We start from the raw sequence: 24,027 nt of genomic DNA on the forward strand, positions 1-24,027 counted from the left end.
TCTGAAAAAACAAAAAAGCAGGGGGCGGGGAATGGTAGATGAGGGTAAACAGGATCACATATATGGTGATGGAAGGAGAACTGACCCTGGGTGGTGAACACACAGTGTGATATATAAACGATGTATTACAGAGCTGTATACCTGAAACCTATATAACTTCACTAACCATTGTCACCTCAATAAACTTTCAGAAAAAAGAAAAGCTTGAAAAGCACTACTATTCTCATTTCGAATTCAATATTCTAAGAGAAAAACATGTTTCCGGTTTTCAAATATGCGATTATATAGGCTGTGGTTAGGTAAAAATTTGGCCACTGATAAAATGATAAGCACATATCTAAAGTTTTGGTGGATACTAGATATGTGTATGGATGTGTATGTTTGTGTATGCATGTTTGTGCATGCATATTGTATATGCATCAATAGCTAGAGAGAGATTTATTTGCTGCTTTACATAATTTCTTTTACATTTACAAAATATAAATATACAATTATTAAGGCATTGTTATTTTTATCAAAAACCTTGATAACTCCTTTTTACATTGACTAGGGTCACTGTAATGATTTATTGATCTTTCAAACACAGCCTTATTCACTACTCAGGTAAGTAAATTCATTATTTTACATATATATGCTATTAATATATGATAATTTATTTCTTCTTCCTTTTGGGGAAGCTTTGTAATATTTTTCAGGTAGTTTATGACTTGAATTTAAGAAAATGTTTACATCTTCGTAAGAGTATAATCAAATTTGTAACGGTGAACCATACGCCAATGTTATTTTTAAAAATTAAAATATACAGTATAGTCAAACATACAGTATTTTTGTTTTAGTGAAATTGCATTTAGTTCATATGGGAATATTAAGCATACTGGGTTTCCTTGAATCTAAGCCTTTTTTCATATTTTAACTTTTCTGAAATCAGAGTGTATCTAATATAATAAACACATGCACACGCACACACACATTTAATTTTGTAGAATTTCTTTTTTCATAACCCCAAAGCTGTTATTAAATCGATGGTGTAACTTATAGTGTCTCAGTTCATATACTCTTACTTTAAAAGGAGTATATGTAAAGTTTAGTGGGAGGATTGTGGGAAGAAGCGCCTATTTCTCCCTGCAAGAGGTGGGAGGAAGGATTTGAGGGAAGTAGAGGTTGCCCAGTGAAGAAGTGTGGGTATTTTATGCAGCAGGAAGAACATGGGAGAAGGCATGTGAGAGAAAGAGAGAAAAAATGCCATGCTGTATGTCTTCTGGACATTTTACAGCTAGAACCACTTGAAAACCATTGGAGTAGCTCCAACTGGACCTTTCTAAAGTCTTCTTACCTGCTCTTTCTGTTAGTGCAGTGTTTCCTATACTTGTCTGCACGTTAGAATCTCACGGGGAACTTCAAAAAATATTGATGCCTGTGTTCCATCCCCACAGACTGTGATTTAACTGGTCTGGGGTGGACTTTGGAATTTTTTTCGCATGGACTTTGGAATTTTTGAAAGATCCCAAGGTAATTCTAATGTGCAGGCAAAGTTTGGAAATTGCTACTGTAATGATTTCTACCACATCGTATTGTTACTTAACTTTTACTGTGAATGTAGCAAAAGTAGAATGCACGTTTCTTATATGCAGGGATCAAGAAATAAAATATTTAAGTGCCTACCATGGGAAGGCACTGTGCTATGAAATGAAAAATCATGACCTTTCCCTTAAATCGTTATTAATATAGAAGGCAGAAATTCAAACAGCTATAATAAAAAAATAAAAATTGCTTTAAGAGGAAAATATAGAAAATTCTATATGAGAATACTGGAGAAGGCCCTCTATCCACACGGCTAAGACTGTGAAGGCTAGGGAAGTCTTTGCAGAAAAAGAAGAGTTTGAGATAAGAATTTGCTTTGAAGAAACAGTGCAAAGGTGTTAGTGCAAGGTGTGTGCTGGAAACTGAGTTCTTGAGTATTCCTGGGATATAATATGAGGTGGGGAGTCGTAAGAAATGAGATTGGACAAGGAATCAGAAACCGAGCGTTAGCTAGTGCTTTGTCCCCCGTGTAGAGGAGTTCCTCTGAAAAGTTTGGAGCAGAGGAATGAGATAATCATATTACAAGTCAGAAAATTCCTCTGGCAGCAGTGTGGATGAGAGACTGGAGGGATAGGAGACTGGGTTAGGAAAGTTGGGAGAGACTGTTGCAGCTGTCAGGAACAAAGCCAGGGGCTGGTCTAGAAAGTGGCGGTGGAGCTGGAGAAGGGAGGCAAACAGATATAGAAGGCAGAATGGGCTTGGTAGTTGAATGGATGCCAGGGAAAAGAGGAGGGAAGAATTGGTGACAGAATATGGAGAAGGCAGTGGGTTTGAAGGTGGGAGGGGGTAGAAATGATAAATTTTGTTTTGGACATGCTGAGCTTGAAGTACTTACGAGACTTCTTGTGGAGCTATATATTAAATAGTTGAATATTTGGAGAGAGGTCTGGGCTAGACATAATTGGCAGATTTTAGCAAACAGGTAGTTGAATTGCCCTTTGCCTGGAAGAAGAATACTTTTAAAATAGTGGGAAAAGAAGGAAATATAGATATGAAGAGAGATGAATTTCTTGGTTGCATGCAGGGCTGATGGTGAGGGCATCTGATAAGAAAGAGGTGAGGATATGAACTGAAGAAGGCTGGTGAGTCTTGAAGCAGCTGCGAGGCGACTGTCAGAAGATGCTGACTTGGGATCTATAACACGGGGCCGAGCAGTCAGGAGGGCTCAGCTGAGCTAGAACAGGATCCATATGGTGGCCACGGGGGCAGAAACATGACTTTCTCCAGCAGCGCTGAGCAGCCAGGTGGCGGGAGCAGAAAGGAGATGGTTGACTGAAGTTACGCGGGTGGGAATTGAGCCTGGATGGTGTAACAGGCCAGTGGACAGGGGGACTGACATTGCTGGCAAGCAGGTGAAGTGCATATGGACCAGGCTGGATAGGGAAGAAAGTTAAAACTGGAGGGGTCTTATTATTTGGCTAATGGGGAAGAGTCACAGGAGTAGTAAGTTAGTGAGTATAAGAATGAAAAGGATGCAAGGGTGATGGTCCAAGAGGAGAGTGTGGAAGTTGAAGATTTCAGAGGTGAACCTGTCCTGAGTGAGGTCGTAAAGAATAAGAAGGGTTTTCCACACAGATGCTAAAAGTCAGTTCAGAGACAAGACTGGTGAGCCTGGGCTCAAGTCCTCATTGTGGGGCGGGGTGGAGGAGGGGATGAGCGGAGGTTAATAGATAACAACACCTGAAGGGGAATGATAGCTGCAGGCAGCACCGAGGAGCCAGGAGAGTCCTAACATCCACTCGACTGTGACAGGGGAGATGAGGGAAAATGTGTATTCTTTTCTCAAGGAGGCTGCACAAAAACCGTTTTTCTTAGATTTCAATTAAAGCTAGGGCGGAAAGTCACAGGAAGCAGGGGTGTTTGTAGGTACACTGGTGTTCCAGAAAGCACGAGGGATAGATTCGGGAGGGAATATAGTTAGTACACAGAGACCCAGGGAGAGGTCCCAGGACTGAAAATGTACCTCAGTAAACAGAGGGCAGGGAAAGACCAAAGAAAGGCAGGCCCCTCCGGTCTGGTAATTAACAGTTTATGAAGGAAAGCTTACATAATAGGAGGGACAGTCTTGGGCGGCTGCAAGGTGAAAGGGATCCCTGCGCCACTTGGCAGGCACCACATTCTTATACAGGTTAAAGGGAGGGGGGTGGTCATGGGCACCTGTAGGTGAATGCTACCTGGTAGGGAAATGACTTTGCTTGCTTGTCCAGCTCAAGACAACGGCCTATTTCAGGGGAGGGGTGCTGAGCTGTGTCATAAGGAACGTCTATTAGGATCAGGCAGTCTAGAGGGGGGTTTGCAGGAAGCAATCGCCCCATTTTGGCCCTGGCCCAGGTCACTGGTCCGGCAGTGGTCATGTCTTGGAATAGCTTGTCCTGCACAAAGATGAACACTGATGGGGAAGATGAACCCAATACGGCAGTGAGAGAAAGCGAAAGGACAGACCGGGTGGGCCAGACTCCTTTTCAAAGGCCATCTCCACGTTTCCCACGTGGCCGTTGACACTCAAGAGGCTGAATAAAGGAAAGGGGGAGGTGATCCAGCAATTCCAGGCAATTTGAGATAGAAAAGAAGGCGCTTCCCAGAGTCTGGTTGGGTGGATCTATGCAGATATTGAGAAGACTCTTCCAGCCGATGTGTAAACACTGTCATTAAAGCTGGTGTGCATACAGCCTCAAACAAACAGTCATTAAGGAGGGAAGCAAAGAAAAGAAAAAAGTTTTTAAGTCTCCTAAACTAAATTACATTTTAAATCCAAATACAATAGAGGGTTAAATCTCAAAATAGACGATAACAGTATCACCCTTACAGTTGTAGAGCACTTTACATGTGTGCAAAGCGTCAAATTATGCATGCTGTTTTATAATCTGCTTTTAAAACTCATATTATGGATATCTTTCATGTAAATATACAATCATTCAGTGTAACAGATCTCTATTTATGTTTGTGATGCTTATATAGTGTTCTAGTTCTTGGAAGTACAATTTATTTACTAGTCTATATATTTAAGATATCTACAATTTTGGGCTATTATAAATATTATGTATGTAATACCCCTGTATATTCCTTTGGAAAACTTACATATCTCCTCAGGAGAAATTCATAGAAGGGATATTGACGGATCAAAGCATATGCACATTCTGTATTATGATGACCCTTCAGTGGTTCCCACGCCATTGACAAACAGCAGATTCCTTCCCAGCGTGTTCAGGGCCTTCACTTACATCTCTGCCGCATTTCTTGCCCTGCCCTCACTCTCACTCTGCCTTCCAGCTACGTTTGAACCACTGAATTGTAGTTTCTGTAATAAAGCTTATCTTATCTCTTAGGGTTTGTAGGCGTGGTTCCTCTATCAAGAATACCTTGGTTTATTTAACTTGTTGAGACTCTCCTGGTCTCAGCTTGGACCTCCCATCTGGAAACGTTCCCTGGCTTGCTAAGGTTATCTTGGTGATTCTTCTTATCCGATTCCCGTAGATCTGTACACCTGTCATGGGAATTTCATTTTTCCTAGTCACAACATTTATAAAGCGTTATTTTTAATTGTTTATCTTCTCCACTAAATTGTAATCTTATTGAAGGTTGAAATAGTTTTTATCAATGCTGGGTTTTCTACTCCTACACTAGTACATAGTGCGCACTAATAAATATTGGTGAATCAGTGACTGAGAGGTAATGACAGAGTCCATCTCCTTGTCTGACGCTCCCTTCCCCCCATTGTGGAAGGGACACAGGAGCTGCAGGGTCTCCATAGCAGCAGAGTTAAATCTACACAGGTGTAAGTAAGATTCATTACACTTTCTCGTACCCCTTCTGTGTCTATGTGGGACATCTTCACTCTTACTGCTTATTTAGAGTTTTCACAGAGCAGAGAGAAAAGGGTTCATGAAAGTATGGAAGAAGATATAAATGTCTAGAGTGTAAATCTTTGTAAAAATGACAACTGAGGTTAACCACAGCAGAATCCAATTAATCTGTTTTTTAAAGTTTTAAAAAAGACTTACTTAGCTTTTTAAGTTAAAGTTTATCAGTTGAAATAGATGCTTTTCCCAACAGTTCTTATCTCAGTTAAGTTTTGGGGGGGTTTTAAAACACAAAACCCTCTTTGACATAGCTTAAGATAAAAAAAAAGGATTGTATTTGGAAGGACAGGTTCTTGAGCGGAATCCAAGGGAGAAAATGAAGGAACACTAGGCCCCCAGAAGGGGGCAACCTCAGGTGGTCTCTTGTGGGCTCTTTCTGTATCGTTGCTCCATTCTCCTCTTCAGACCTGCGCTCCCTGGGTCAACGTAAGTGTGCAGCCCAGTGCAGTCACTGATAGAGGGGGTGTGAGGAGGACCGGTCACGTGATGTAAGAGTGGATGTCAGATGCTTCATGGAGTGATGGAAGAAAAAGACAGTTCTCAGACAAGAGTGGTTATTGGGCTGTAAGGATATGTGGAAAAGGGTCTGCTACAGACTAACCTGCTTTGAAATTAAGTCTGAATCTTTTTAACTTAAAGAGCATTATGCATGGTAAGTTGTAATTTCTGTTTCCATTGGATGTGGGTCAGATACAGTCTCTATCCTATAAAAATATACAATTATTGTGGTGCTCTGGAAAGAACATATATCCTGCCATGTTCCTGACAATACAAAGGAAAATACATTATCATGTAAAAATTATGAAATGATTTTAGTTTTTAAGAATACTTACCTAAGTATATTTTATATTATAACTTAACTACTAATAATTCTGTTATGTTTTGCTTACAGGTCTTGCCTTGACTGCATTGGTAAAAATGCTATAATTTTAGAAAATCAAATATCTTTATTACCTCCTAAACTTCTGCAACAAGTACTCAAAAAAATAACATTTTGGACTGCAGCTAACCACCGAGAAGAACAAAGAACCCAAAAAGAAGAAACAGAAAATAAGTATCAGTGTATCAGTAGCAATTAAGTTGTTATGTACTCTATATATTTAGTATGTTTAAACATTTTAATCAGACTGTATATTTACTCCCCACCTCCACCTCGCCAAATCGGAGACTTTATTTAGAAGACAAAATTTGAAACCAAAATGCTATGTTAAAGTGACTCATGGCATGGAATATATGGGAATGAGATGTTAATGGCAGATTAATTTATATTTGCAAAATTATTTCCTTATCAGCTGCAGAAAAAAAATACTTTTTGAAAGTAAGTACAATTGTAAGAGATTTTAACTCACTGTGTACTGATTATTGGAAAGATTATACAAATTTGAGGAGAACAAAAATTATCCAAGGACTTCAGAAATCCCTCAAACTAATGATAGATAAGTGAAAACACTACGTATCAACTTTCAGAAAGAATATATTTTCTCAAGTCACTTTAAAATTATCTAAAGCTTCTTATTAAATAACTCAGTTACTGAAATAACATCTCCTTAAATAATTAACATAGCAGGCCAAAATTATAAAATAGGCAAACACTGATATGGTATTAAATATCGAACACCTACCCATTTAGCACTCACCTAGTAAAGTATTCTTCAGCATCATCATAACTTTTCCTTTTCTTTCATAACTTTTTCATCAAAGCTTTATTTGAGCAGGGGAATAAATGTCTTCAATTGGTTTCCAGTATCCCTAAGTTATTAGTTTCTCCAATTATATATATGTATATATAATTATATATATATACGTGTGTGTGTGTGTGTGTGTGTGTGTGTGTGTGTGTGTGTGTATATATATAAGACCATGTTTTAAAGTGTCTAAAGTGGAGATTTATCATACAGGCTTTGAAATATTGAGAAGCAGTATATTTATTAACTTTTGAGACACATTAAAATACATTTTTGCCTTGGAAGAGTGCTTCTAAAGTGATTTTCATAAATAATGAAATGGGATGTAATTTGCCTTTATAGAAGTCCTTCAATTTGGCCTACACTATTCTACAGGATTGATGTTCAAGGATATTGAAAATATGTTATCTTCCCATTTATTTTCAGTATTAACTGCCTATACAGAAATGGAACACTGTATTTATCTTTGTATTCCTTAAAATAGTACTTTTGCCATAATTCAGAAATTGTACATATTATCACAGTCATACCCTTTCATTAAAAAGCTTGGTATATAAAATTATTCTCCACAGTACCACCATGTAAGTTATCTCTGAGATTTAAAATGCTAGAGCAAATATATTTCTATTGAAATATGTATGTAATTTATAATGAAAAATATAGTAGTTTGTAGTATCATTAAATTTTAGAGATATATTTTGTATATGTATTGTATTTTGGATGTGTAAATCTTCTATTTATGTATTGAAATATTTTGTGTTTACATTTTATTTATTATACAAACTATATAGATTTACTGTTTTCCTAATTTTGTTAGTGTGAACCAGTCATTAGAGTTGATTGTACAAATAATATTTCAGTGTAAGTTTTCATTTTTTCTTACTATTTTTAGGCTGGATAACAGATTGAGAAAATGAATTTCACAAGTAATATACATTGTAGAAGTAATTATTGTATTACTATGAACTTCACTATCAGCATTTTATATTTAAGGGAAGAAAAATACCAAAAACTATTGGATAGTGATAGACGATAATAAGTGGAATTGACACTTTATAAAATGGCTTCTGGATTATGTAAATGCCTTCTCTAACCTCTTAGAAAAGCACTTCTGTATGTAGGTATGTATGTATTTATTTATTTATTTTAATTTTTATTGGGGAACAGTGTGTTTCTCCAGGGCCCATCAGCTCCAAGTCGTGGTCCTTCAATCTAGTTGTGGAGGGCGCAGCTCAGCTCCAAATCCAGTCACCGTTGTCAATCTTAGTTGCAGGGGGCGCAGCCCACCACCCCATGTGGGAATTGAACTGGCAACCTTGTTGTTGAGAGTTGGCACTCTAACCAACTGAGCCACCTGGCCGCCCACAGTTCTATTTTTAAATGGTTTACTTAGAACATTAAAAGTTGGGTTAGCCCCTCAAACTACACACTAACATTTAGGCTTCAACAGAATGAAAATCTATATATTATCTAGGGCACATAATTGGTGCTATTCTTATTGGACCTGATATACTGTGCTTCTCCAAAAATTATGTCCTGAGGTAGCTCCATATTGGGAGTGCCAGAGAATTCTGATCTTGACCTTCAGTTTCCAAAACTTGGCTTAAACCAAGGCTCCCCTGCTATTAGGAGAGGTAGAAATTCTGGGAACTGGCAAAGCCACTTTTGAAATTTCACAGCCAAACAGCATTCATTCCTTACTTCTCAATAGCTGATGGCTTACTATCAACTTTTGTGCTGTTGATCTCCCCAGTGTATAGGAGCCCAAAACAGTAACAGCCACATAACTAGCTCTTAACTCTACTTATGGGGTCTGAGTTTGAAAGATGACTCTAGAAGGGTTGGTGTTTTGTTTTGTTTGTTTTGTTTCAGGTGGTTCACAAAATAGGTTTCCAGTCTGGTTCTCAAGAACAAAGAATTTCTGGCCATCTTTATTATCTCTCTCAGGATAGTCTTCCGATTGTCAAGAAGGATTCTCTTTTGGTATTATCATTTTTAGTATGATGTCATAAATAGCACATCAAAATTAGTGTACATTTTTTTCCAAGTAGTATCTTTGTACGAACACCTTTGAAAAATCATTAGCCTTTGACAGAAGCTTAAACTATTTTTCAGAACTTCATACTGTCAGCCCAGACACAAAGTGATGTTTTCACCAATACATTTTATGTATGTATGTGTGAGAAAGAAATAATATAAAATAAACTCACTAAGATAGAATAATTTTCAAGGTAATACATTCTGACAAATTAAAATTTGGATTTCAGAACACTTGGAAGTTTTGAAAAGAGCAGTTTTAAGAAACAAACAGTGCCACCTGTGCACATTTTTTTGTGTGTGTGCCTGTTTTTCCATTGTATTGATGTGCTTCTGTTGGAATTTCCAGTTTGATGAAGTTACCATACAGCAAGTAGGTACACCAAGAACATTTTTCCCCTTTCTTCTGCCTCCCCTCCCCCCCACTCCGGTTCAAGCTGTTGTTTGTCAATCTAGTTGTGTAGGACACAGCTCCCTGGCCCATGCTAGTATTATGAACCTTGCGCTCCCCCCGGCTGAGGCAGTCGGTCACCAGTCGTTGGTGGGCCGATCATGGCAGCCCACGTCAGTTCACGGCAGCTTATGCCAACCTCCAGCTGCTCATGGCAGCCCAGTTCCAGGGAGAGCCGTTGTTCACAATCTTAGCTGTATAGGGCACAGCTCACTGGCCCACGTGGGAATCGAACCAGCGACCTCGGTTTATAGGAACACGGAGCTCCACCAGGCTGGCCCAAGAACATTTTTTTAAATCATCCTGTTATGGATGGAATGTTTCTGTTCCCTCAAAATTTTATATGTTGAAACCCTAATGTGATGGGATTTGGAGGTGGGGTACTTGGGAGGTGTCTAGGATTAGAGGAGGTTATGAGGGTGGGGCCTCCGTGATGGGATTAGTTTCCTTATATAAGAAGAGAGAGACCAGAGCATGATCTCTCGGTGCCATGTGAGTATGCAATGGGAGGCAGCCATCTGCAAGTCAGGAAGAGGGCCCTCCCCAAGAACTGAATCTGCCAGCACCTTGTTCTTGGACTTCCTAGTGTCCAGAACTGTGAGAAACCAATGTCTGTTGTTTAAGCCATCCAGACTACGGTATTTTGTTATAGAAGCCCAGGCTAAGACACACCTGAAGTCTGCAGTTTACATTAGGGTTCACTCTTGGTGGTACATTCTATGGGTTTAGACAAATGTATAATAACATGTATCCACCATTATATTAGTTTACTAGATAAATTACATAAACAGTTTCACTGCCCCCCAAATCCTGTGCTCTGTCCATTCATTTCTCTCTCCCTCCTTACCCCTAGCAACCACTGATCTTTTCACAATCTCCATTGTTTTGCCTTTTCCATAATATATAGTATGCAGACTTTTCAGATTGGCTTATTTCGTTAGTAATCTGCATTTCAGTTTTTTCATGGCTTGAAAAGAGAGCTCATTTCTTTTCAGCACTGAATAATAATATTCCATTGTCTGGATATACTACAATAATTTTTTAAGGATGTTCTACATAAATGATCGTGTCACCTATGAAAAAAGACAGTTTTATTTCTTCTGTCCCAACCTTTTATTTCCTTTTCTGGTCTTACTGCATTAGCTAGGAATCCAGTAGGTGTTGAAAAGAGTGGTGACGTCCTCACCTTATTCCTGATTTTAGTGGGAAAGCTTTGAGTTTATCACCATTAAGTATGATGTTAACTAGTTTTTTGTAGATGTTCTTTATCGAGTTGAGTAAGTTCCTTTCTATTCTTAGTTTGCTGAGAATTTTTATCATGAAAATAGGTGTTGGATATTGTTAAATGCTTTGCCTACATCTGTTGATCATGTGATTTTTCTTCTTTAGCCTGTTGATAGGATGGATTCCATTAGTTGATTTTTGAATATTGAGCCAGCCTTGCATACCTGGCTGTGGTATATAATACTTGGCTGTGGTATATAATTCTTTTTTAAATTTTTGGATTCTATTTGCTAATATTTTGTTAAAGTGTTTTTTTTTTTTATTTGTTTGTTTGTTTTGTATTTATGTATGTTCATGAGAGATGTTGGCCTGTTGTTTTCTTGTGATGTCTTTGTGTGGTTTTAGCATTAGGACAAGGCTAGCCTCAGAATGAGTTAGGAAGTATTCTCTCTGCTTCTGTCTTCTAAAAGAGATTGAAGAAAATTGGTATATTTTCTTCCTTAAATTGTTTGTTAGAACTTACTAGTGAACCCATCAGGGCCTATTGCTTGTTGTTTTGGAAGGTTATTAATTATTGATTCAGTAGTTTCTTTAATAGATATAGGCCTGTTCAAATTGTGTTTCTTTTTATGAGTTTTGGCATATTGTGTCTTGCAAGGAATTGGTCCATTTTATCTGTGTAATCAAATATGTTAGCAAAGAGTTGTTCATAATATTTCTTTATTGTCCTCTTAATGTCTGTGGCATCTGTAGTGATGGCCCCTATTTCATGTCTTTTTTAAAAAAAATTTATTAGGGAATATTGGGGAACATTGGGGAACAGTGTGTCTTTCCAGGACCCATCAGCTCCAAGTCAAGTCATTGTCCCTCAATCTAGTTATGGAGGGCCCAGCTCACTGGCCCATATGGGAATCTAACTGGCAACCCTGTTGTTAAGAGCTCACGCTCTAATCAACTGAACCATCTGGCTGCCCACCATTTCATTTCTGATATTAGTAATTTACATCTCTCATTTTTTTCTTAGGATGGCTAGAGGCATACTGATTTTATTGATCTTTTCAAAGAACCAGCTTTTGGTTTTGTTGATTTCCTCTATTGGTTTCCTATTTTCAATTTCATTGATAGCAGTCCAATTTTTATTTTTCTGCTTACTTTGGATTTAATTTTCTTTATCTAGTATCCTAAGATGGGAACTTCAGATCATTGATTTTAGATCTTCTTTTCTAATATATGCATACCACTATCACCATACCCCAAATTTGGGTAAGTTGTAAACGTACAGGCAGAGGCTATGGAAGGCGTTTCAGGCTTTGAAAACTTCATTGAGGAAAGCCTTTTGTTGTTGTTTTTCAAAGTATTCCTTCTACTGTGTTTCCCCGAAAATAAGACTGGGTCTTATATTAAGGTTTGTTCAAAAAAGATGCATTAGGGCTTGTGTTCAGGGGATTCATCCTGAAAAATCATGCTAGGGCTTATTTTCCGGTTAGGTCTTATTTTTTGGGGAAGCACAGTAAATAGTAACACCAGCATGAAGATGGGAATGAAGAAAATAAAGCACACTCTCCTCACTAACACATTCAAGTAGAGTCACCACCATTCCATTAGGGATTTAAGACATATTCTACTCCAGCCCAATTTTACACGTGAAGAATCAAGTTTAGGTTATAATAACTCCTAATTTTCTCTTAACAAATTGAAATGTATCATGTAACATGTAAGAGAAAAGTGTGTGTGAGCAGGATTCGCTATCCTCCCTAAAAGGCTTGCTGGTGATAGGTTTTGAACACTTTTTGAGCAATTATCCAAGTGGGAGGGTGCCACGAAGTCCGGGCGCCATACACGCAGCCCGGGGCACCTCCGCAGGGAAGCCGGCGAGTCATCGGTCGGGAGGTGGGAGGGCGAGGCGACACCGCTCCAGTCCATAGAACAGAGCATCAGCTCCCTTGGAGAAGCTGAGACCAGAAACCAGCTGAGCAATTTTACTGCCCGTTTCCAGGCTGTGAACCCTTTGAGAATATCCCTCCATCAAACAAGGGGAACGTCTCGGGAAGCGCAGGGTTGTTTTTTTTTGAGAAAATATGGCTAAAATCCTGAATGAAAGAAGACTCGGAGCGTGTTGTCACAGAGCGTCAGAGCGCACGCCTTCAGCGGGACCCTGATGTGCGGATGCCGTTGGCGGCGGCGGACGACCGACGCTGGGGGCGCTGAGCTCGGGCTGCACTTCCGGCGCCCGGTGGGCGGTGTCAGCGGAAGGGGCGGTTCCGGCCGCGGCGTAAACAAGGGCTGTCAGCGGCTAGAAGCGAGCCGGAGGCGGTGCTGCGGCGCTGGAATCTGGTGCCGGCCTTCGGCGGACCCCCTCCCCGCCCCGCGCCCGTCCCCGCCCCCCGCCGGCGACCCAGCGGCCCAGCCCGCCGTGAGGCTGTCCTCGCCCGTGGGGCTGGGCGGGCGCGAGCGGCGAGGGGGCCGCCTCAACGCCGGCCGTTTCTCCGCCGTGCATTTCTTTCTTCCTTTCCTTTGTCTCTTCCCCCGTCGCGGGCGTGGATCCGGAGAGTTGGTGGACAAAAGTGGAGCCTCAAGATGGCAGATGGCAACGAGGACCTGCGGGCGGACGACCTGCCGGGGCCAGCCTTCGAGGGCTACGAGTCCATGGAGCTCGCCTGCCCCGCCGAGCGCAGCGGCCACGTAGCCGTCAGCGACGGGCGCCACATGTTCGTCTGGGGCGGCTACAAGGTCAGTGGGTGGCCGGGCCGCTGCGGGCGTCTCTCGGCTGTTACCTGGGTCCCGGCCGGCGGGCCAGGCGGGCGGGCCGGAGCGGCCGCCTCCTGCGCCCCCCGCCGCCTCCCCGCCGCGACTCTGCCCGTTGGTTCATTTTCTCTCTTTTTCTCTTGCGTGTGGGAATCTTCTCACGAGTCCCCCAACCCTCCCCAAGGCTCCCAGACTGTTGTCACGCCAACTTTCTCCTCACGGAGCCCGCTGCCCTGCACCCCACCCCACCCCGTGGCTGGCGCGGCCCGGCCGGTGTTTGGCGACGGAGCGTTATTTTGGGGGAGGGCTCGTTGGGCGGTGCCTGACTACGAGACGTGTTTTTATTTAAAAGGGTTGGGGGGGGGTGTACGACATGACGCTGTGTGGTGTCATTCTTGCCCTTTTCGGGCCGACCCAGGGCACTGTACCCCCTGGAGCCGGGGTCGGTTGACGCACCGACACCGCCGTCCGCTGACCGGTGACGGAGGTGTAGGAAAAGCCCGTGGGATTCCGGAAGGTGCGAGGAATCGCCCTGCTGCCCCTTCCCACCTGTTCCCGGAGGCCCAGCTACCCCTGTGCCGGCGCCGGCACACTGCTGTTTGAACACGTCAGGGCGATTTTCCTTTTGGTTTCAGCTGAGGAAGAGCTGAAATGTTTCAGAAAATGAATGGAAAAGCGCCACCAATAACGAAAAAAAAAAAAATCAAAAAAAAAAATCGACGTTAACAATTGTAGCTACAGGGCGCAGCTCCCTGACCCCTAGTCATAAACTGTATAGTCAGTTACACGCCAGCGCCAGTTGCATTTCTTCTCCACCTCAGGCTGCGGACTCCTACCCAGCCGGCTCCTAGTTAAACCCTGCTCGCTAGTCCTGCTCGTTTGCTTTTGAGAACTTCCCAGTCACACACCACATTCTGGAAATGTCTCATTTTATTTGCTGGGGTGGCGCTAATCGATTCCTACCCAAACTGTTCTTTCTCGTCTAAACCCTGTGGTCTTAAACATGATCCCCGCCCCCGGTGGCGTGGAGTCTGGCCCGCGGCTTGCTTTGCGACCGGCACTCCACTGCAGTGTGTGGTACAGTCAGCCGCTTTGGGGATGCCTCTCAGCACAGACGGGACAAACTGCGGGAGCCATCCTAATGACTAACCACAAGTCTTTGTGCTTTGTTTTGGCCAATCCTAATTAATCTGCAGTTTTCCCCAGCCTCCAGTGAATAGGTGTTTAGTGGGTACTTGGTAAGAGGAAGGGGATAAGTATGTGGGGACCCTTATTAAAATGTAACTAATTCCCTTGGAGAAAAGCAAACCTGTTGGTCATCACACCTCAGTCTGAACTATTGGAAATTCTGTTTGTAAAAAGCAGCAGCTTTGAGGGCGCAGGACGTTTCTTTGGGGATGGGGAGAGGGAGGGTGGTCAGGGTGTAAGATTGCTGATGGTGTTTGGGAAGGGCTGAGGCAGGATCAGTGAACTAAGGGGGTGGTTCCAGTTCAGGCTGTCCCCACATGTAGGCACAGGAAGCCCTTGGAGATGTTTTGAAGGCAATAAACCTTAGATTCCTACAGTCAGTTTTCCTCCCTAGGCCAGGCTGATGTGCTCCAGGTCAGCCTGCTGTCTTCCAGCCTTTCCCTTTGGAAGTGGTGGAGTGGAAAGCAAAATGTTTACCTTGCCAGCCACTCTATTTCTGTATGGTACTCAGGCTTATGAGACGCTGACACCCTTTCTTAGTGAACTGCAGTTATTTACTGTATGTTGACATTGTTCAGAAGGGGGCTAGAGAGGTTCAAAGGCTGGAGAGGTCAGGCAGCGGTCGAAGCTGCAAAAACTCAGGGAAAGGAGGTTGAATTTGCTAAGTAACCTTGGGCAAATTACTTAACCTCTCTTAAAAAACCTGTTTTCTTATTATAGCAACTACTTTTTAGGGTTGTTGTGAGGATTAAATAAAGCAATCCGCGGATAGCACTCAGCTAGTTCTGGCATATGGTAAAACTCAGTCTGTTAAGAATTATTCCCTGAAGGGAAATGGAGCAGAACAAGGAACTAAAATTTTACATGAGTAGTTAATATTTGCATATTGCAGTTCTAGCCTGTCTTCATCTTGGTGGAGAACAGGTGAAAGGAAAGAATGGCTAGAAAACTATACATCATGTGTTACTGTGGGTCATGCACTTTCAAGGTAGACATTTCTTTAGTCCGTTTACGGTGGCACAAGTAATCTCTCCTGAAATCATGCAGCTGACATTTGGTAGTGGTCTGTTCAGGATAAAGTGGACTTAGAGATTCCAGTGATCTCTTCACTTCCTGTATCACTGCACCTGCACCATTGCAACTGCTGTATCAAAAATTTGAATTAAGAGCTGTCTATATTTAGCATTATCTTGAGTATATGGCATGGGGTGAGGAGGATTGTGCATTTGATAGAATTATAAGATCTATTTTTCCTAACTCAGTATCTCAAATAAGATATGAAAAAGATATAATTGTGCCTTTTTAGAATACCAATTATTTTTTATATTTGCAATTTTGGTTTTGTTTTGTTTTGGTTCTCAGAGTAACCAAGTCAGAGGATTATATGACTTTTATCTGCCTAGAGAAGAACTATGGATCTACAACATGGAGACTGGAAGATGGTAACTGTGGATATTATAAGGGGAACTCCATTCAAATAAGGTTGCAAACAAAAAGAAACTATAAAACCCATTCTAATGAATAAAAATATTTTAAAGATGCTAATCTAGCGATATGTTCTGAAAACGATGTTCTGCTAGTTTAGCTTAGCAGCTAAACTTAGATACTTTAGCATCTAGATACTTTAGCATCTACTTTAGCATCTAGATACTTTAGCATAAGTAGAATTATGTAAAGAACTGAACAGTAACTAATAGATGTTTTTATGACCTTTGAAGAAATTGTTATTCAGGGCTCTATAAAGTATCAATTATATTAAAATAAACAAGCGAGGTTTCAGATCCTGAAATGGAAATATAAAACTTCCATTTTGCATTTTGTTTTAAGATATTGTCTCTTCTGTTATACGTATCTTGAATGAGAAAAACATTTCTAGAATGTGTCTGCTAGAAATAAAGGTGGTACTTTATTTTATGAGCTCTAACATTAAAATTTCTATGCAGATCTCTTTGAAATTGTTTCAAAACCCAAACTAACTTAAATTTGCATCCCATACAAACTGGGGATATTTCAGAAGGATCCTTGCTAGTCTCACAACAGTGGTGCTAGGAGCATGTCCTTGGCAAAATAAATGTGCTTCTCTAAAGGCTGGGTGGCCATGTTTGAGGCTTTATAAAGTCGTCTTCTCCCACGGTTGGCTGTGTAGAACTTTCTGCTTTAGGTATATTACATATCACAGATCTCAGAATCGAATAGTACTCCCACTTGATGTAAGAGTTAAACTAAAACTAAATTAGGATTGTTTCTGTACAGAGAAAATCAGTGTTAATCTGAGCTATTTGCTCATCTTTTTCCAGAGAATTGGAAATTTATGATATTCCTTTAATAGGGAATTCTATGTATTTTGTAAAAAATTCAGTCCCATAAAGAATTTAAAAAAATAAGCCTACCAATACTTACAGCCTTAGCATAGTGATATTGTGAGCAGACCTTGAGTGTCCTGTTAATATTCTGAATCTTAGATTTCTTAATTCATTTGGATTCAGATTCATTTTTAGATTCAGAATAATTTAAAACAAGCAAAGCACTGAGGAGTGCCTGGCCTATAGCAAGCAGTCCTGCGTGTCTGTCGTATTACATAAGGTCTGAACTGGATTTGTTTGGATAGCTAAACGGTATTAATCTGACAGGACTGGGATGTTGAAGTTTTCCTTTTGGCTTCCTGCCCCACTCAAAAACAAAACCTCCACTTATGGCCATTTTATGTAAATAAAGGCAAACAATTGAGTTTGAAAACATAAACTGGTAGCTCCTAGAATAAGCTACGACACTGAGGCTGTTAGCACCTCCCGTTCTGCCTGTGATAGGCCAGCTGGCACTGGCACACAGCCCGGGGAGTGGGGAAGGGGGCGAGCTCATCCTGTTAGACCTGGCCTTAGCCAGTCAGGCTGTTTCCTCCCCCACCCCCACTGTGGGAATAGAAGAGAAATGAATAGATGTTTGCATTTCTTTTCCTTTTGGGAAGCTTATTTACATTCATTTCCCTCCCCCCCACCCAGGAGAAAAATAAACACAGAAGGCGATGTTCCTCCTTCCATGTCAGGCAGCTGTGCTGTGTGTGTGGACAGGGTGCTGTACTTGTTTGGAGGGCACCACTCAAGAGGCAACACGAATAAGGTCAGTGTTGCTGAGGACTACGGCTCAAGGCGATTTTATTCTTTTCCAGACAACTTGAGACTTTTAAGGTCAGCCCGTATGTATTCCTGTCCGGTCAACAAATACCCGGACTCGACTGGTGTGAAGGTGCATCTTAGTATTTTGTCCACCAGTCTGTGTTTACCTAGGCCTTCTGTAAAATCAATTTTGGTTGGTCCCATCTGCAGTAACTTCCTAGGTTGTTCTCTTTGTATTTTTTGCAGCTACTTGTTCTCTTAGAAACCTGAAGTGTTAGATGAATAGTAGTAAATTAGATGAAAACAAGATGTAACATCATGGGGGCAGGGTAAAAAGTAACAGGCCATCACTCAGAAAGCCTTAAGGATAAATAACACTGACAAAAGTTTATATACTAACATTCCTATAAGGCGCCATAAGATACTGTTGTTCAGACTTTGTCCATGTTTTTTCCAAATAGGAAAAAGATAGCAGCTGTCCTCTCAGGCCCGTAAGAGACAGATGAAGTCAGTCAGAAAGGTGCATATGCTCTAGGTAGACTCTTATAAATTCATTTATTTGGCAACTTAGTAAGACCTGCTATGCCTAGCACAGTTAGACATTGGACACAGATGAATGATACAGTCCACGCCTCCTGGAGCTCACATTCTAGAAGGGATACATAAAATAAGTGATTTCGGTAGCTTATGATAAGGAGCTACACAGAGCCTGGTTCATAGTAATAGCTCGGTAGATACTGCTGAATCTGAAAAAGAATCCTTGACTTTGTGTTTGGTGGGATGGAGGAACAGAAAAAGTAAAGTCTTCACCCAGGAGGTGATGTGTGAATTGAATAATACAATTGGAAGGCGTAGCCAAGATGCTGGTATCAAGATGCAGAGGTGTAAGCAAATACGCCTTGTTCGTGGGAATGCCACGTGGGTCAGTGTAGATGCAGCAGTGGCTGAGATGGTTTCAGATGGCATCGCACCAACTCGAGGGATTTCTGATGCACTGGGACACCTGTGGGAGGAGCGTAACGGGGACAGGTAGGCTCCAGGCCTCCCTTGTATAGTTCCATTTTTGTTTCTATATATTAGGTTTTTATTTAAGATTTTGCTTGAAGAAAGGGTTCTGTGCCTAAAAGATTTTGTGAGGCACAGCTGTAGGCTCTAGTTGAACCATTTATTTTTCAGGGTTACGGGGGAGAAAAATAACTTGGATACAACATGAGGAGGCTTAGGAAAGAGAGAAGCTGTGTGGCTTTAGGGGGTAGTCAGAGAAATGGTAGTAATTAATATATCAAGTGGCTGGGATTGCGTATTCTAAGTTTGATCACAAGGAAGCTTTGGAGTCTTGAGTAAAAAATGTATATATTGGTCAGATTTATTCAAGTACCTGAATGTGAATCCTTTGAAAGATAGACCAATACTCAATCTTTTAAACATTAATCCTTAGCTCCTTGAGTTAAGTAGGCACTTAAGACATATTTGTTAAATTGAATTTGAAGGTGAAATTGCCAAGTGTGGTTTTTTGGTAATGCTATCCTGATACCCTTAAATTAGATCAGTACAGCTCAAAGCACCTATCTTAAGGCATAGAATGTAAATCGATACACTGCTTTCTATTCCTTCAACAAAAAAGTGTGGCTGTGGAAAAAAAATTAGCTGAACTAAACAGGATGTTTAGTGACTTAGGTAATTTACATTCTGGCAAGTTCCTGATCTAGACTCAGACTAGTACCAGTTTGCAGACTGGTAGCCAGTCTGCAGTCACACTTCTAGTAGCATTGAATTAGATGACATCCTTATCATAAATCACAGTAAAATGAAATGCCAAGGTTGAATTTCTTTCACATAACCAAATCTAACTGAAATCATTGCTTCTGACAGTTCTATATGCTGGATTCAAGGTCTCCAGACAGAGTATTACAGTGGGAAAGAATTGATTGCCAAGGAATTCCTCCATCATCAAAGGACAAACTTGGTGTCTGGGTATATAAAAACAAGTGAGTTAGCAGCGTTACAAGTTTGGCTTTTTATGTGGAAAGTGGTTTGCCACTCGAGTATCCTTAGCCAATAACTGTTGTAACCGTAGAACATATCTTGTAGGGCCCATGTGAGGATTAAGTGATTTATACAGCAAAGCACTTAACATAGCACTTGAGATATAACTGTTAACCATATTAGCCATTACTATTTGAATAAGTATTTTCATATAACCAAGTGTGCCTTTTCGACTTATAGCATATGACAAAGTAAGAAGAAAAATCTCTTGTATCCTAACTTGTGGATGTTTGAATATTTAGTGTCTTTTTTTTTTTTTTTTTAATAGGTTAATATTTTTTGGAGGGTATGGATATTTACCTGAAGAAAAAGTATTAGGAACATTTGAATTTGATGAAACATCTTTCTGGGTAAGTGAAATTTCATATTTGGCCTATGTAGGATGTTGAAAAGAATACATTTTGTTTGCTAGTTTTGTTCATTTTGCCTTGTTAACAAATCTAAGGCTATATAGTTTTGCAAACATTTGTGAAATAATTATAAAATAACTCAGATTATTATTTTCTATAGAATTCAAGTCACCCAAGAGGATGGAATGATCATGTACATATTTTAGACACTGAAACATTTATCTGGAGCCAGCCTGTAACTACTGTAAGTTACTGAATAATGGATTATTAAAGTAACGCTCCTTAGAGGAGAGGGGAAGTTGGGAGGCGGTGTGTAACAGACAGCTCATTCTTGTTTTCTGGAGAGAGTAGAGCCATAGCTTTCATTATTCTCCAAGGAGTCTAAATTGGAACTCAGAAACGTTTAATGAATGTGCAGACCAATGCAGCATCTATTATCTAATAGACATTAAGTGTAGTATTGTTTGTAAATAAAATTTCCAGTCTGAAATCAGCCTTTAGTACTGCTGTTGACTAGAAGTCTGCACTTCAGCCTAAAAAGCTCAAGTATCTTGCATATTCTTATCCCACATCCAGGGAAAACTCTATCTAGTAGTTACCAAAAGTGCACTTATGTATCAAATTGCTCCTATACCTCAATAGGGTAAAGCACCTTCGCCTCGCGCTGCCCACGCCTGTGCAACTGTTGGAAACAAGGGCTTTGTGTTTGGAGGCAGATACCGGGTGAGTATATAAACAGTTTCAATGACCTGCTTTTGAATTATTCAAAATTATAACTATTTAATTATCCCTTTTTAGGATGCTAGAATGAATGATCTTCACTATCTTAATCTGGATACATGGGAATGGAATGAACTGTACGTATCACTTCACATAATTATTTAGAAAAGGTTTTCAAAACGTCTCAATGGCTTTTTTCCTTATTCTGTATTATTGGTATATAATGTACTTGCTTAAATTTTCTGTAACTGTGAATTTAAATAAACATGATCACTAGATCTTAAAGGAGGAATTTTTTTATTTCCAGTTGTCATAACTGTGTACCTGGCACATAGCATGTGTCCAGTGCTTGTTGGGGAAAAAAAGTCTAAAGTTCACTCTTCCTTCAAAGAAAAGAGTACATTCTAAAGCATGCAGTTGTTAATACCAAGAAGCCTTTTTTAATTTAAAGTCTCTTTTTTTCTTAATTCTATATAAATATTATAAGAAAACTTCAGTATTTCTCTGCATTAACTATAGTAGCTGCTTTTAAACATCGCTACTGCAACTTCATTTTCAGAATCCCGCAGGGCACGTGCCCCGTCGGCCGATCCTGGCACTCGCTCACACCCGTTTCTTCAGATCACCTCTTTCTCTTTGGAGGATTTACCACTGACAAACAGCCACTAAGTAAGTCCTTTACAAATACGGTAAGAAATCATTATGTATCATTCATATATATAAACAGTTGGAAAAAATTAGTCTATTTTAGATGTATCAGGGCTATACTGTTGTTGGTTGGAAGTTTTGCTATTAATTTTGATCCCGTAACATACACCTGTAATTGTGTTCATACTATGATGACATAGATCCATTCTGTAAAGAAACCACCTAGAGCGCTTTAAATCCTGCTGAAGGGCAATGACATGCAAAGGGCTTATTTGGTTAATCGCAGAGACAAAAAAAGGAATTATACTTGATCTACTCACCATCTGATTTATTACCTTTCTTGCTAAAGCTGTGCCCTTTAAATGTCAATGTCACATTGACAGAACAACATACTTCATAGCTTTTCTGTTGTCATCAGGTGATGCCTGGACATACTGCATCAGTAAAAATGAATGGATACACTTTAACCATCCCTATGCTGACAAACCAAGGTATGAGCTGTTTCAAAAGGTAATTCTTATCCTGAATGACCGAGGTCCATAGAGGTGTACAAGACTGAATGAGGAAATTTTGGCTGCATTAAATCCATCATTCTTATAATAAATATCCTAGCATTTACTAAATTTTAACATAGCTTTGAAAAGGAAACTAATGTTTTCCTAGTATCAAATGCTTTCTTTCCCATCATCTCTATGAAAAATAGGGCTGCATTTTTAATTTCTTCCTTTATTGGAAAATTACTGATATAGTTAAAATTTATAATCAAGCTCTTTACCTAAGTGAGTTGAACTGCATCTAGGCCTGTCATTAAAAAAGAAAGGGGAACTAGAAAGGAGAGAATTTCAAACCACTAATGTATATGGGGAAAAAAGATCAAGAACTTTCGATTAGATTTGCAGTAGCACTGTATAACAAAGATTAAGGTAAACCATCATAAAAAAAGAGCCTATTAAAACACTGATAGTTATTCTCAAAGTAAAGTTTTGACAAAGACTTAAAGACTGAAAAGGAAACGATACAGTCAAAATTGGTGTTCAAAGCACATTCAGATATGTCACCCTGAATTTTTTTCTAAGTCTCTAACCTAAATACAGTCATGCTATTAAGACTTCATTTGGCACAAATATTCTTTCCATAGAATTCCCAGGCCTTCAGATACTTTGTTTACTCAGGTAGATTCAGCATCCCTCAGATGTTTTGTGTAAGGCCAGTTGGCCCTGCCTATGAAAAGAGGAAGGAGGAGAGGCCATGTACCACTCACCTTCTATAAGATTTTATTGCTAACAAAGACCCAGAGAACAGTTCATTCAGTTCAAACCCCTCATTGCATAAATTACAACTGGACCAGAGAGACAAAATGATAATATCCAGATAAAATAGACATTGATTTTTCTAGCTTTGGCTACTTAATTGCTTCTCACCTTGATGTTTTGGTCTGAACTAAAGATCGCTAGTGTTTATTTCATCAGTCCTATTCTGTAGTGTAAATGACAAATTGGGTGTTTTGGGTGACTTCAAATTCAAACTTTTGTTTTAAATGTAGATTATGGCACACAGCTTGTGCCAGTGATGAAGGAGAAGTAATTGTTTTCGGTGGATGTGCCAATAACCTTCTTGTCCATCACAGAGCTGTGAGTATACTACCCTCTCTTAAGGGCTCTTCATCATAGCGCTGAAGTGTATTTGTCAAGTGCTTGCTTTTTAATGTGTTCTTATTTATTCTTCAGGCACACAGTAATGAAGTACTTATATTTTCAGTTCAACCAAAGTCCCTTGTAAGGTAAAAAAAACTTTTTACTTGGTACTTAGAGTATTTTAGATTGTATTTTTTTTTTTTTAACACTTTAAAGTAGTGATCTTGAAAAACCTGGTTTATGGATAATTTAAGGGCAACAACAAGCCTTCATTGATACAACTAACCAGTTCTTATGAAAATCTTTAAAGGAAATGTGTTTTTTAAATAATTCTTCAAGTGAATGTACTTCTAAACAGTAAAGTGAAATTATCTTTCTCTTTTCCTTGTTCATTTTCAGGCTAAGCTTAGAAGCAGTCATTTGCTTTAAAGAAATGTTAGCCAACTCGTGGAACTGCCTCCCCAAACACTTACTTCACAGTGTTAATCAGAGGTTTGGTAGTAACAACACTTCGGGATCTTAAGGCTTCACAGATAACGCCTCTGACCACCTTGCATGGACAGCGATTCTGTAAACATCTGAGTGGCATTGTTGATATAATTATATGCATTGTTGTAGTTTTACAGCTTTTTGGTTTAAATGTGCATGTGAATGGCCTAGAGAACCTATTTTTGTGTCTAAAGTTTACAATAAATGTATTTAACACCAATAACTGTCTCCTAGTAAAACATAGAAAATTAATACT

The 24,027-nt window shown here is 40.0% G+C and overlaps 2 protein-coding genes across 7 annotated transcripts in view; both read left to right on the plus strand.

Annotated features, from left to right (window-relative positions):
* The window catches only part of KLHDC1 (kelch domain containing 1), a 49,064-nt gene extending 41,884 nt beyond the window's left edge, over positions 1-7,180 (plus strand). For 2 of the 5 annotated variants that reach the window (XM_019736008.2, XM_074328202.1), the window contains 2 exons: positions 551-603; positions 6,334-6,670. In XM_019736008.2, coding sequence (XP_019591567.2) covers positions 551-603; positions 6,334-6,520 — 240 coding nt within the window. In that variant the 3' untranslated portion in view covers positions 6,521-6,670. Of the gene's footprint in view, positions 1-550; positions 604-6,333 lie in introns of all 5 variants that reach the window. The other 3 variants (XM_019736009.2, XM_019736010.2, XM_074328203.1) reach the window with 3 other exon arrangements.
* Positions 7,181-12,710: 5,530 nt separating this feature from the next.
* On the plus strand, positions 12,711-23,994 carry KLHDC2 (kelch domain containing 2). 2 transcript variants are annotated; one of them, XM_074328200.1, is made up of 13 exons: positions 12,711-13,568; positions 16,134-16,213; positions 17,771-17,888; positions 19,757-19,872; positions 20,199-20,280; positions 20,441-20,524; positions 20,923-21,003; positions 21,079-21,137; positions 21,560-21,669; positions 22,067-22,139; positions 23,192-23,279; positions 23,376-23,428; positions 23,682-23,994. In XM_074328200.1, the coding sequence occupies exons 1-13, from the start codon at positions 13,416-13,418 to the stop codon at positions 23,803-23,805; spliced, it is 1,221 nt and encodes a 406-aa protein (XP_074184301.1). In that variant the 5' UTR covers positions 12,711-13,415; the 3' UTR covers positions 23,806-23,994. The 2 variants fall into 2 exon arrangements, with proteins under 2 accessions (XP_074184301.1, XP_074184302.1); XM_074328201.1 differs by lacking the exons at positions 16,134-16,213; positions 17,771-17,888 and having other exon boundaries at positions 13,218-13,568.
* Positions 23,995-24,027: the final 33 nt, after the last annotated feature.

This window comes from Rhinolophus sinicus, linkage group LG03 (assembly GCF_036562045.2).
Source record: "Rhinolophus sinicus isolate RSC01 linkage group LG03, ASM3656204v1, whole genome shotgun sequence".
Lineage (NCBI taxonomy): Eukaryota > Metazoa > Chordata > Mammalia > Chiroptera > Rhinolophidae > Rhinolophus > Rhinolophus sinicus.